Raw genomic sequence first — 12,803 nt, 5'->3', positions numbered from 1 at the left:
AACTCCCAATCCTAACCATTAGTACACATCGTTGTTTCTATGTCTGTAAAGCACTGTAAATTGCCTTGTGTCTGAGCAGTGCTATATAAATAAACTTGACTTGACTTGACTTGACTTGACATCGAGCTGCTATTAATAATCTTACTTCGTACTCCTCCTTAAAGCCATAGCTGTCAGATGTTTTCATCAGGTTGATGTGCTGCAGAAGGTCAGCTACTCTGATGGCCGGGTGCAGCTGTCCTGTCTGATACGGAGATTCAGTTCCTTCACAGTGATAACGAGGAACGTCCAGCAGCCGGCTATTCTCTGCTGCAGAGGCACTGTGGTTTTCATCTGTCAGGCGAGAGAGAGAGAGAGAGAGAGAGAGAGCGAGAGAGAGATAGAGAGAGAGAGAGAGAGAGAGAGAGAGGTCAGTTCATTTGTACAGTAAATAAATCCATGGCGTTTATCAGTGTCTTCACTAAAGGCACTAAAGCAGTGATTTGTATGGTCCAGTGTTAAAAACAAATCAAACAAACCCTGTTTTTCTTATCAGGTCTCAGGAATGATTTATGCACTAAAGCATTTCAAAGGCTTTGTGAGGCAATGTAGGCAGGATACAATCATGTGCATCCCCTGATTACTGACTCCAGGGGGAAAAAAACAACTTTTATCTTTGTAAAAGCAAAAAAAAGGGAAAAACAGCCCTAGCTGATGAATTTCAGCAATTACCATAAGAAAACACTCATTTTCCTCAAACCATCCAAAGCATCATCAGCTTTATTTTTTCGCTGTAAACTTACCTGTAATTGGAACTAGATGTCAAAGCAGCAGGAGAAGAAAAGAGAAAGATAATGGGTTTTGAGGGATTGCAGCAAAGGAGGATTTGTTAATAAGACTCTAAACACAAACTTTGATCCAATTACAAAGGGACTTTAAAATGTTTAGACATGGTGGATGATCTCACAATACGATGGGGCATGAGGAGAACAAGGAGAAAAAACAAAGAACAAAATGTGTAGAGCACCGACTTACTAAAATATCCACAGCAACATACAAAGCAGGGGTTAAAAGGAACATCTATTGCGCTGCCCTCTGCTGGTTCAATCCACTAATATTCATGACCACATACATTGTTTAACAAACATGTCTGTTGATAGCTTTCTAAAGATATAAGACAGATTAAAATATTTTAACATGGGGAAGTTTATGAGTAGAGTTTTTTTTCCGCACCAAAACAGAGCTGCATGTGTAACTGTCACTGATGAGTCCTTAAGCCTGTACAGTGCGTGTAGTGTTTCAGTAATAATGGGCTCATATTTTCTTTCAGAACTCCCAGGTGAACGAGTGTGTGCTGTTGTTGAGAATGTGACTCGGCAGTAGTAATGCAAAGACTGACAGGTTGTATAATGGAGAAGCTTGAGGACGCAGCACAACCGACCGATTTCATCTTCTCCGCTGTTTATGAGCTGACACTGTTTATTTCATCCGAGCGCCTCTCCTCTCTGCTCTGAGGACATGTTCGCTCATTACTGACTGTTAAAGGTTTGTTAAGCTCTCATCAGGCCAATTAATGACAAACTTAACCCGACACTGCCTCTTAATTTGCTACTTCCTGCTACATCTTGCCCCTCTGTGATGTGATTGGCCAAGACAGATTGTAACTGCAGCCTTCGCTCCAAATTAGAGGCTTTGGAACGGTTAATTAACACAGTTTGGTGGCGTGGTGGCTCGTGGAGCCCTTTAGGGTATGTTACAAGTCCACATCATGCCACAGTGTCAACACCAAAACTAAAGATAAACACAATGCAGAGCAACACTGGAGCTGGATCCAAGTTGGCTGTAACTACATGTTTCACAGAGTGGCCCAGGGAATAACACAGATGGTGGATAGTCAAGTAGACTTCTGGATCCAGACCCTCACAGGACCCCAGGCATCAAGTTGTTCGCCGTCACTTTATGTCACAGATTTAATCAGAAGCTGTTTCATTTCGTGGCAATGTGACAAATAATCCCTCTCTTTTAAAGCATCAACTTCTGTGGTTGTTTTTTTTTTTTTTTTTTGGACAGTTAATGGCGTGCCTTGAAACAACTCAAAACTGTGAAAATAATGAGGTCTCTCAGGGAGAATGTTGGTAATTACTGTGAATATCAATAAGTCTCAGTAGGAAAGAGAAAGCGTGGCTGGAATTAGGAGTGATTGAACCATGGGAAAACACAGTACGACAGATGAAGAAGTGTTTGGCTGCTGGAGTTTTTAGTACCGGCCATGTTTTACACAGAGAGTTGGCAAACGAAAATGCGGAAGATTGCACATCTTTAGATTCCTTTGAACTGAATCCAAACATCCATTTTGTTTGTTTTTGTTCTATCTCTCTTTAATTTACTTTATTTCATGACTTTCTTCTACTGGTATGTCCTTGACTGTTTTAAGGAAAGCCTTTCACAAAAACAACTAGAAATTCTGGCGAGTGAAAAAGGAGAAAACATGCTGGTACTAAAACTTCAATCCAGCCAAAGTATCCATTCACGTCATCAAACACTGGAAGATGAAATGGAAGCATCAGCATTTGGAGAACAAAAAACTGGGGGCCTATTTCACGATGCACAAAATATGGGGGAGGGGGAGGATCTTCTGGAATGAAGATTGATCACTAAAGGGAATGGGTGGTATATGTGAAACATCCATCCATGCTCTAAGTCTCACCTAACACAGCTGTAGGAACCAGAGGATCGTTGGGTACTGTGGAAAGAAACACGGTCACCATTAAGACCCGGTGCCCTCCTTCAATGAGGCTCGAATGTCTGCCTTTTGCATTCAAGAAGTATATATATATATATATATATATATATATATATTTTTTTTTTTTTTTCTGTTCTAAGCAAATGTTCTAAATCTCAGTGTTACTGATTAAACAGCTTTGCTTGATCCTCAATTCTGATTGGCCAGTTCCAGATTTTAAGGTCCATTATATTTAAATATCAGAGATTTGCTGAAGCCTCTCAAACAGAAAGCTGTCCTGTTCACGAGAATATTTCTGAAAACAACAGGCTTCCATAAACGTAAATCTCTCTTACAGCCTAAATATCAATTTTCATTCATATTCCAGGTAAGGACAACAAACCGAAGCTTGTCCCTGCTCTTCCAATGAGAGGATTTGCTGCTTTTTTCTGTTTTACATCACTGTAAACCAAATGTTTTGGGGTTTGGGACTTTCATTGTAAAACATTTGAAGACATAACTTCCCTATTTAAGAGGTTAAAAGGCTGTAGGGAGTGCTACAACCTTTAAGGTGAGATCAAGTCTCGATGAGGATAGCAGACAAGAAAGACATAAATACTCAGATGTGTTTATAGTTTAGGAAGAAGAGAAACAAAATGTATATTAAAGTTAGACCTATGAACATAATCGTTGTAATTTTAACCATCTCATTCATAAACCTACATCTGTTGTTGTAGTTGTGAGAGTCCATGAATGTCACAGCCATGGGATCCTCTCCATGCAGTGCGCTCTGGTCAGCGTAGCTGCGATCCATGGCGTTCACCATGTGGGTCATTTCCTGTCGTGTTGTTCCGATGGCGTCTTTACGTTTTTTAGCCAGTTTCCTGTCAGAGGCAGAGACGGACACAGTCAGACATCTTGGAAAAAAACAAAAAGACAAAAATCAGCCAGCCTGTAGACCACAGCCTTGAGATTTAAAGATTTCAATATTTAAGAACTGAAGTATTTCGTTGGAAGTAGGTGGTATTAAACTTGTTGTTATTACTTTTTACAAGGCTGGGGGGCTGCAGGCTGCTGATTCACGATGCAGAATTTAAAACCAAGAAGGAAGAAAAAAGAGGGAAAGAGGAAAGAACAGGCAAAGGGGAGGAAGAGGAAAGGCTTGTTTTCAAATGGCAGCATGTATCAGACTCAGCTGAAGGTGCAGAGAGGAGAGTGTTGAATACAGAGCAGAGGGAAAATGACCTACGACCTACACCTCGCCAGGAAAACCACAGCTTCAATCCTTAGAACCAGAGACGAGCTGTCAGATGAAAACCTTTTAAAAACAACAGTTTGACTAACGCAAACATGGAGGATTAAATATTTGGTTTTCATCTTACAGCAAAGATGGAAAAAAATCCCATTAAAACTACAGCGAGAGAATGACTTATGATGTATACTAGAAGCTCAAAGGAAACCATTTTCAGTCCAAAGCACCACAGTTATCAACACATGATTAATAGGACTCGAGCCCACATAATGAAAAGTCAGGAGATTATATAGAAAATCAGGTATCTGTAAACATTGCACCATTCTCTGGACTATTTTTCTTCACAGACTGCTGGTAAATAGTTAAATTAGATGGCATTGTCTTGTTTTGAGGGCAGCAGAAACCCAGCAGAAAGTTGATGCCTTGTGAAGAAAAATAAGAGTTTAAAGTGAAAACACAGGTATCTCCGAGAGGGTTGAATTCTGAATCCCTAAAAGTCCCAGGAACAAATGACGGCACAGGGCTCAGTACTCGTAGCATGACACAGCATGCAGGAACATTTTGTACCCAGAGCCATAGATGTAGATCGGTTAGGACAACAACTGCACACGTCAACAAGCATTTCTTTGAGTCTGAATTAGCCCTTCACTTGTTTTCAAGTTTGAGCTACAACTTGAATGTTTGAAATATATCGCCTGTGAGGTTGAATTCATTTGTGATTGTTGCCCAACTGATACAACGTACGGCTCTGACTCTCCCGGTGAACAGACAAACAGCATGCTGTGTTTTATTGTATATTTTACCTCTTCACCCCCAAAATACACCATGTCCACCTCCAAGACCCCACACACACATACACACACATACACACACTCACACTCAGTAGCAACACTGATATAACTTGAGACAAACTGTAGCTGTCTGTGTGTTTTTTGTGAGGGTTTTATTTGCTGTGGAACAGAAAAAAATGAAGGAAGGAGGTATGAAGTACTTATGCGGTACATAAGAGAGTCTGAAGAACCAACAGAGAGGAGAGTGGAGGTAGCTGTGACCAGATTTACAGTACACTGCCGTTTTGTTTTTTTAAATTAAAAATGTTGATGTCTCAAATTCAAAATTGATTTTAAGGGCAATTTGTGTTCACAAAATGTTTATTGCACACGCGTCTTAAACAATTTTACTTCTTCCCAAGAAATGATGAAAACTCATTTTCCAAATGATGACTTAAAGCTTCTTCATGCAGTGAAGAAGGAGAAACATCGTCACAACATGGAAATGGGAACCATTAGAGGAGCGCATGAATGCAGGGCTTATGCTTCTTGAGTGGATGAAAAAAAACATGACTCCATGTCATAGGAAAAACTACCCGATTAATGATGCTATATCTTTATCTGGAAGGTGATTGCAGGCAAGAGATGGTGAATAATAAATGCCTGATTCCATTTATTAATCTGTGCGTTTCTTTATTCATAGTGCTCTTTATTGTCCCAATCTCTTTTCAAGTCAGGAATAAGGAAGCCATGTTTGGTCACAGCCATTGAGAGACTCTAAGAGAGAGAGAGACAGAGAGAGAGAGAGAGAAGACATGGGAGCTCCCACATCACCAGAAAAAAAAACCCACCAAGAAAAACTAGCAGAAACAAAACCACCTGCTCCAAACGGGGAGCCGACCGACACCGAGCATGTGCAGCAGCGTTACTGTGATACCTGTGACTTGATGGGCGGATGGATGATCACATGACTACATGCACACAAAGAGCTACAAGTCACAAGTGCAGCATTCTTTTTTCAAATAACACGCTTAAGCCTGTGTCGTCCCACTTTTGGCCTGCTTTGATCTCGTTTGGAGGCCAACTTTGACCTGCTTCAGAGCAACTTTGGAGCATGTAGAGGACAGCAGAGCTGAGGTCAATTCGCAGTCAGTTCAGTCCCGTTGATGGAAGCTGACACTAAATTTTTACCAATTATTCAGCATTTGTTTATTTTTGTTGTTATTTTAAGACAGGGAAGCATCGATCAACTGGAAAAAAAAACATTTTCATGAGGATTTAAATCTGTTGATACAAATAAAGTCAAAAGAATTCAAAAAGTCGTGATCTGACTGACATGACAGTGAACTGACCCCACCCTGGTGTGGCGTCAATGAGGATGGCTTTGGCTGGTTGGTCAGAGCTGAAAATGTGTTTTGTCTTGAAAAAAGTATACTGCATCTTTAAAAATAACAACAACTAGCCACTAAGAGTAATAATAAGAGTTATAATAGGTCGCCCAATAAGATAACAGCAGCTGGGTGAGCTGATTGTTGATTGGTTCGTTTACTTACAGGTAATAAGAGTATGAATAGTAGGTCCTCCTGGGGTTGTGAGCCAATCAGAAAGCAAAGAATGAGACACAAGGGTCAAGAATATGCAAATTAGGACAATACTGTCCTGTCCCAACCAGCAACAACAGAAACAGAAATAAAAACACCTTTTATTCGCTACAACTTAACGGTCATGCAAGGGGTTGAAGTAAAAACTAGGGGCCCTCTTTCCTAAAATTTGTATTCGTAAATACTACAAAACAAGCATATAGAACTATCACTTCAATAACCAGGAAGTGTCACTATCAAATTATAGACATGCAGTCTTTTTCTTTTTTATTTCTAAGGGTGTTACATTTTTACTCATGCTATATTTTTATGCTGAATTTTCTGTAACTTTACAATCTGATTGGAGATTTAAAACCCTAATCAGCCAATCCCCATCACCTACTCCTATAGAGGGTCAGCTGTCACTCTGACACAGAGCTGTCTGATTTGTAACACCACACGGCTCGCTTCCTGTAAAGCAAGCATGATGTCACTGTGATGTCATCATGTCCCACCATTTTAAAGATGCAGTATCGTTCAAAGTCGTACAGGTCCAATGACAATGAAGATTGATCTCCCCAGAAACCTTTATGGGAAACTACGGGATCTATTGCTCAACGAAAATGACGTCATTGTTTCAAACAAACCTACTTTATAAGAATGATTTTATCGCTCACTTTAGGTGGCTTAAAAGATGTTTTCTATTCCATGCAAAAATGTTCATGTACGTTTTTCAACCAGAAACTGGCCTGATGAGTTTACAGATGTTGGTCTTCACTCTGTCTCTTATTTTCCCCAAAATCAAACCAAAATTATCACATGATTAAAGCCATCACATCATCTTTTCATCATAAAGTTGTTTTTACTCTTCTGTTGGTCGTACTTGAAGATTATGGTTAATATGTGATTGACGTGAACAATGCCCTTCTTTAGAGACTTAACTATCTAATGCTTAAGAGAATTTTCATAGATCTTTTGCAGATTACAGTTGAAAAACAATAAAAGACACTGCATTATATTATACATATTATAAAAAAGTAAAAATCCAAAACAACAGTTACCCCTGCAGATGTATTCTCTTTAAATTTTGGACCAATTTTGTAATAACCAAAAAGCCTACAATATTTGAAAGACAGACCTTGTAGTCCAACAAAGCAACACACAAACTAGGGATCAAGCAGAGTCAAGATTTTGATCCTTCATCCTCAACTTCTTTGGTCTTCTTCCTACGTTGACACTAAATCTGCAGAATGAGTTGGATCACATGAAGTCATTACGAATTGATTAGAGGTCGGGAGCTGCAGGAGCTAAGTTCTTCAGTGATGAGGGTTCATTGCTAATTTTAATTTAACGTCTCTAATCGTTTTTGACTGCCTGAGAGGATTATTGGTTGGAAATGAAAGACTCTGGCAAGATCTGACACTTCAGTGTGTAGAGGAGATTATCCACTACAGCATGTCCTTTTACACATGTTTAGGGTACACGACAGTAGGTGCTACGAGACACTTCACATAAATGTATCCCTCCTGAACATGCAAATTCAATTAATTATTCTTCTTTTAATGAGCCACTCATGTTCCCTGCACACCAAGTTTTAATCGAAAGGTTACCGGAGGAATGACATATTTAGTAATAGTTAATTATTACACTTATACACCGTTAAAATATGCACGCACACGTGTGCACACACATGCCTCTAAAGCAGTAAGACAGGCCTCAACCTTGTGTAACTTTACAGATACAGGTTCAGTCTGATATGAGGAGACGAGAGCCAGCAAAAAGACGGGGGATTCATTTAAAACAGAAAAAGGTTTCTAGATTTCGACATGACATAAAACAACTTAAATGACCACTGTTAAGTGCCTTACAGTGGTCATAACTGTTAAATACCAACACTGTGATTTGCCTCAGTGTCTGAAGATGTTCGTATTTCATTGTAAATGAAGTCTATACTTGAACATTGTGTTTGGTGAAAAGGCAAAACAACTCTGATGCCTGCTCATTACCAACAGAAAGACGACGACAGCAGATGACTACCAGGTTTTTAAAGAGAATCAGACATGAAGAGTTTTAAATTACTACTGTTTCAAAACAGTTTGAAAATTAAGACAGTTCAGCGCTGCAGCTGAATCACACGCCGTAGTTCTGTTCAGCCACCACACGGTGGAGCCCTGCACCAAACAAACACATCGCAGGCTGAAACGATAAAGTGACACAGGAGCCGACTGACTTATCTGATAAAGAGAAGCGATGATTCTGCAAGTTAGATTATTTCAGTATCATGTTCTGTCATTTATTTCGATCAAAATAAAAGAGCAGCTTCTCAATCACACCTGCTCCAAACCTCCTTTTAAGTTGTATAATCGTGTGTATCACATCATACTGTGGAAAAAAGGCTGCTGAAAGGAAATGCCAGTAGAAATGTCCTTGGCTTCTTTCAAGTTACAGCTAAGATACAGTACATGTGTGTGTGCACCAATGTATTTTTTCCTTACCTCATACATATTGCTTTCCAGAATTTCTTAAACACATTTATGTCTTTGATGTGTTTATGTCATTTATGTTTTAGAGTCCTCTAATTCAGTTGTTGAAGGTTATTTGACATTACTTCTATTTGGGGATCTTTTTCTCTTTCTTACTCTCAGCTGATTGTTGTTGTTTCTGGTTTGACTCAGTCAGTGTACTGTACTAGGGGAAAAAAAAGCCTCAGATCTTTGTCAGAGTAAATCACACTTCTGAGAGGCAGCAATTTCTAATTTTGGATTTTATCAGAGGACAACAAGCCGTCAGCTATTTATTGCCATAAAAACAGAACAAACTTCAGGAAGTGATCGAGCTGGTTCTGAAGGGAGATCAACGTTTATGGTGGATGGATGGATGATGGTATTACTACAGCGCATACCGGACCAAACACACAAGAAGACTCCATCTGCATGCCTGTTGGTGCAGCACTGTTGTTCATGTGGATTTAGGACTTTTCATGAAAGTCCTCCTCAAAGCTTTGTCAGCCGGCGCGGCACGTTTAAGAGTGTGTCACTCACCTCTTCTTGACCAATAGGATGGCTACCAGCACCAGCAGTATAAAGACGAGGACTCCAGCGCTGATCCCGGCTATTTTCACCACCCGGTCAGTCTGTTTGGCGGGGTCAGGGATGACTTCTGGCTCCTCTGTCGCACCTACAACACAATGACCAAACAACACACATCAAAACTGCAGCTTGAACATATATAACTCTTTTAAAACTACTAGGAAGAAACATTTATCAACTTTTATGTGGGATTAAAAATGTCAAGAAAAGATTATTTTTCTATCCACATTGGTACATTTGCTGTAGATTTAAAGTGAAATCACCACCAAGAATAGCCTAGCCATGAACCAGATCATGAAATCAAAGGCTATCATGTCTCAACTAATGATATAGAACAAGCTAGACTTCATCACCTTAAGAAACAAGACAACAAATAGTCACATCAATGCTGACAAAATGGGTCTCCTGAGTGAACTCTTGGATGTGTGATTACTGGACAGCAGAAGTAAAAGACAAACGAGCCTCCGCACACAGCCACCTCTGAGATATCGCTCAATCAAATACTAAAAGCTTGGTGGGCTCCAGGTTGATTGGTGACATTGGAAAGTTATTATTATGGCCTAATCTGTTGAAAAGCTGTCAGCCTTTTCTCAAAAGCTGCCAGCCAATGCGGGAACACAAGTGTATAACATGTACACGTCTGAGTGGTTTTCTCTTTATTCTCTCATTTTTTCTAACTTTAAACACAACTAATGTAAGACAGAAAATCAAATAAAAACACTTAGGCTCTTCAGATAAGTATTTTCTTTTATCAATGTTGAGTCCTGCGGGTGATTTTCTTTAAGAGCTACATTGACTTGGACAAAGTCAATTTAACAAGTGATAATGTGTCTTTCCAACCCAACGACCTTGTCAGGCAAGTCAACCAAACTCTATCTGTCCTTAAAGCTTTCCAGGAATCCTAAAACTTCTGAGGCGTAGAGCTTCACCGAACATTTCTGAAAATGTTGCTCCCGTGTACTGCCAGACTATAAGCCTGTTATACAGGAACTCTTGGCACCATTTGGACGCACTTACACAGCCTTGTGTCACCAAAGGCTGTCACCCAAAGTATGCCACCCAACAGCCTTAGGAGCTATGTCAACTTTTACTGAAGACGTCTTTACAAAATGCCTTCACATCAGGTAAAGTGGTGACTGTGATAAGAAAACAAACCCTGATTAGCTGTTTAAATTTGGAGCTGTGATGAGCCATGTGGGTAAATATCAAGACTCTAAATATTCCTTGTGAAGCAAAGACAGAAACCTGCCCACACAAGTGTCATGGAAACTGTCTTTCAAGTTGTACATTTAGAACAAGGTTTTGTTTGAGAAGCTTAATTGGCTCACAGATTCAAATATCCAGATTAACAGACCTCATTGAGATCATATGACAGTTCTCTTCTCGTGCTCATATCTGAACATCATTTAATAGAAGACATTTGGACATAAAGCAGGTGTATCTTTAGAAACAGAGCAAAGACATTCGTCATGATTTTTCCACAGTCTTGATTTAAAAACTAAATCGTGAGAATCGTATCGTGAACCCAGTATCGTGAATCGTATCGTATCATCCGTCGAGTGAATCGTTACATCCCTAAATGATGGACAATTAAGACCTGATTGTTGCAGAATATCAACGGTCAAGGGATCACTAAAGTCGAGGTTAATCCTGAAAGGTGCATGACCCTTACCAGGTGTTGTGCAAAACCATCAAGAATAGCTGTTGGGGTATTTTATAGGAGAAGTTCACACTTGGACCAACTGATGAATAAAGAGTTCAGGGAAGCTTAGTCCCAACAGTTATTAACCCTCTGGGTAAAAAATCAGTAACTTAATAAAACAAATGGAGATGTAGTCTGTAGCCAAAGTAGGTCACCAAGTGTCCCTGTAGCCGTATCCAAAAACCCATCAGAAGGAACTTACAATGCTGTAAAAGTGCAATCCTGAGAAAAGGCTGAAGTAGAGCATGAGGGGAGCTAACAATGTTTACCACTGCCTGGTATCATCTTCCAGTGCTGCGTCAGTCAAAGAACTAACACTCATCTGAAGCAGATCTCAGCTTCTCATTCATGATGTTCAATCACCTGATATTACATGTAGTGAAACAGTGAACTCCACCCCACACTCACTGCTTCCACCATTTCTATTCCAAGCTGCAACAGCATGAACGATAAACAGACACTGACTACATCTATGGACGTAAAGGGACTGTCTCTGTGTATTTCAGGTTGGCCTCAGCTCTCACCAGGACACACTTAGAGTGAAATGTAATTTTGGATGCAGCCATGCAATGTTGCTGCCCTGCATCACGCTATATTACTTGCACTCAGACTCATTTCTTTTCCTGATGACTTCAGAGGATTGTGTTTACTCCCTGATTGTGTCTTGTTTCTGCGATATGATTGAGAAATGATATGTGATGGAGATTCCACCCTGTCGATCATGGACACAGAGTCAACAGAAAAAGAGAACAAGCATCTGGGTTTATGCTCCTAAGCTTCATGATCCCATCCCGTAACGCCAGAATAGTTGCTACTGCCATGTAAGAACATTATCGTGCATTATGATAATCCAAATAATCCAACACAAAGACATATGCACAAAACTCAATATAATGCAATACATCTATCCAACAATAATCCACTTCTAAAGCTGAATATCAACAAGATAAACATAATCTCCCTCTCTGTTCTTTATCCCCCTCAATATTTGCGACCTCAATGTATTATTTTTTTAATAAAATGTTCTCTGCTGCTGAAAAATATCAAATGCCTCCATCTGCCCAAATGTCATTATGTAATAATAACAGCAAAACTAAAAGAGAGGACTCAGCTCTGCCTTGTTCCGGCCTACAGCAACATTTATTTTAAAACACACAACATATTAGAAATGCTTTTATTGTAACAAAAGGATAAAGAATATTGTATAACAGAAGCGCTTAAGTTTTGAGCAAAAATCCCTTGATAAGAAGAGTTATTGAATTAAAACATGTGTTGTGGTATACAGATATCAACACCAACACCATTGGGTGACTCTTTATAAACTAGCTGAATTCATGGTTATAAAGCAGCAAACGGGAAGGGGGGTGCTGCCCCTAGAGTCGGCTGCAGGTATTGCATGTAAGGTAGAGAACATTTAAATTGTAAATTAAAATGTTAAATTAAAATACATTTAAATGTAAATTAGGCTCAAATTGATTGAAACTACAAACTTGGTGTGTGCGTGCTTAAAGTTAGGACAAATGGTTGCAAGTATTGTTGCTATAGCCTGTTGCAAAGGCCTACATTTCTATTGAACCCCTTTAATGGAGGTAATTAAAACACAATAGTAAGGGGACACTTCGGTTGGCAGCTCCCCTCCACTCAAAACGTCTTCCCACACGTCTGGAAGTAAGGCTGCATTTCCAGAGGTGTAATGATGTAATGTGGAT

The 12,803-nt window shown here is 39.6% G+C and overlaps 1 protein-coding gene across 27 annotated transcripts in view; it reads right to left on the bottom strand.

The window, feature by feature from the left end:
* ptprk (protein tyrosine phosphatase receptor type K) overlaps positions 1–12,803 on the bottom strand; it is a 107,205-nt gene that overhangs the window by 12,010 nt on the left and 82,392 nt on the right. For 14 of the 27 annotated variants that reach the window (XM_079345052.1, XM_079345028.1, XM_079345051.1 and 11 more), the window contains 6 exons: positions 9,345–9,480; positions 6,277–6,306; positions 3,425–3,585; positions 2,687–2,722; positions 783–794; positions 146–333 (listed from right to left, as the gene is read on the bottom strand). In XM_079345052.1, coding sequence (XP_079201178.1) covers positions 146–333; positions 783–794; positions 2,687–2,722; positions 3,425–3,585; positions 6,277–6,306; positions 9,345–9,480 — 563 coding nt within the window. The remainder of the gene's footprint in view (positions 1–145; positions 334–782; positions 795–2,686; positions 2,723–3,424; positions 3,586–6,276; positions 6,307–9,344; positions 9,481–12,803) is intronic. The other 13 variants (XM_079345046.1, XM_079345030.1, XM_079345043.1 and 10 more) reach the window with 4 other exon arrangements.

The sequence above is a fragment of the Symphodus melops genome (assembly GCF_947650265.1).
Source record: "Symphodus melops genome assembly, chromosome: 1".
Taxonomy (NCBI): domain Eukaryota; kingdom Metazoa; phylum Chordata; class Actinopteri; order Labriformes; family Labridae; genus Symphodus; species Symphodus melops.
This window is presented reverse-complemented; position numbering and strand designations above follow the sequence as displayed.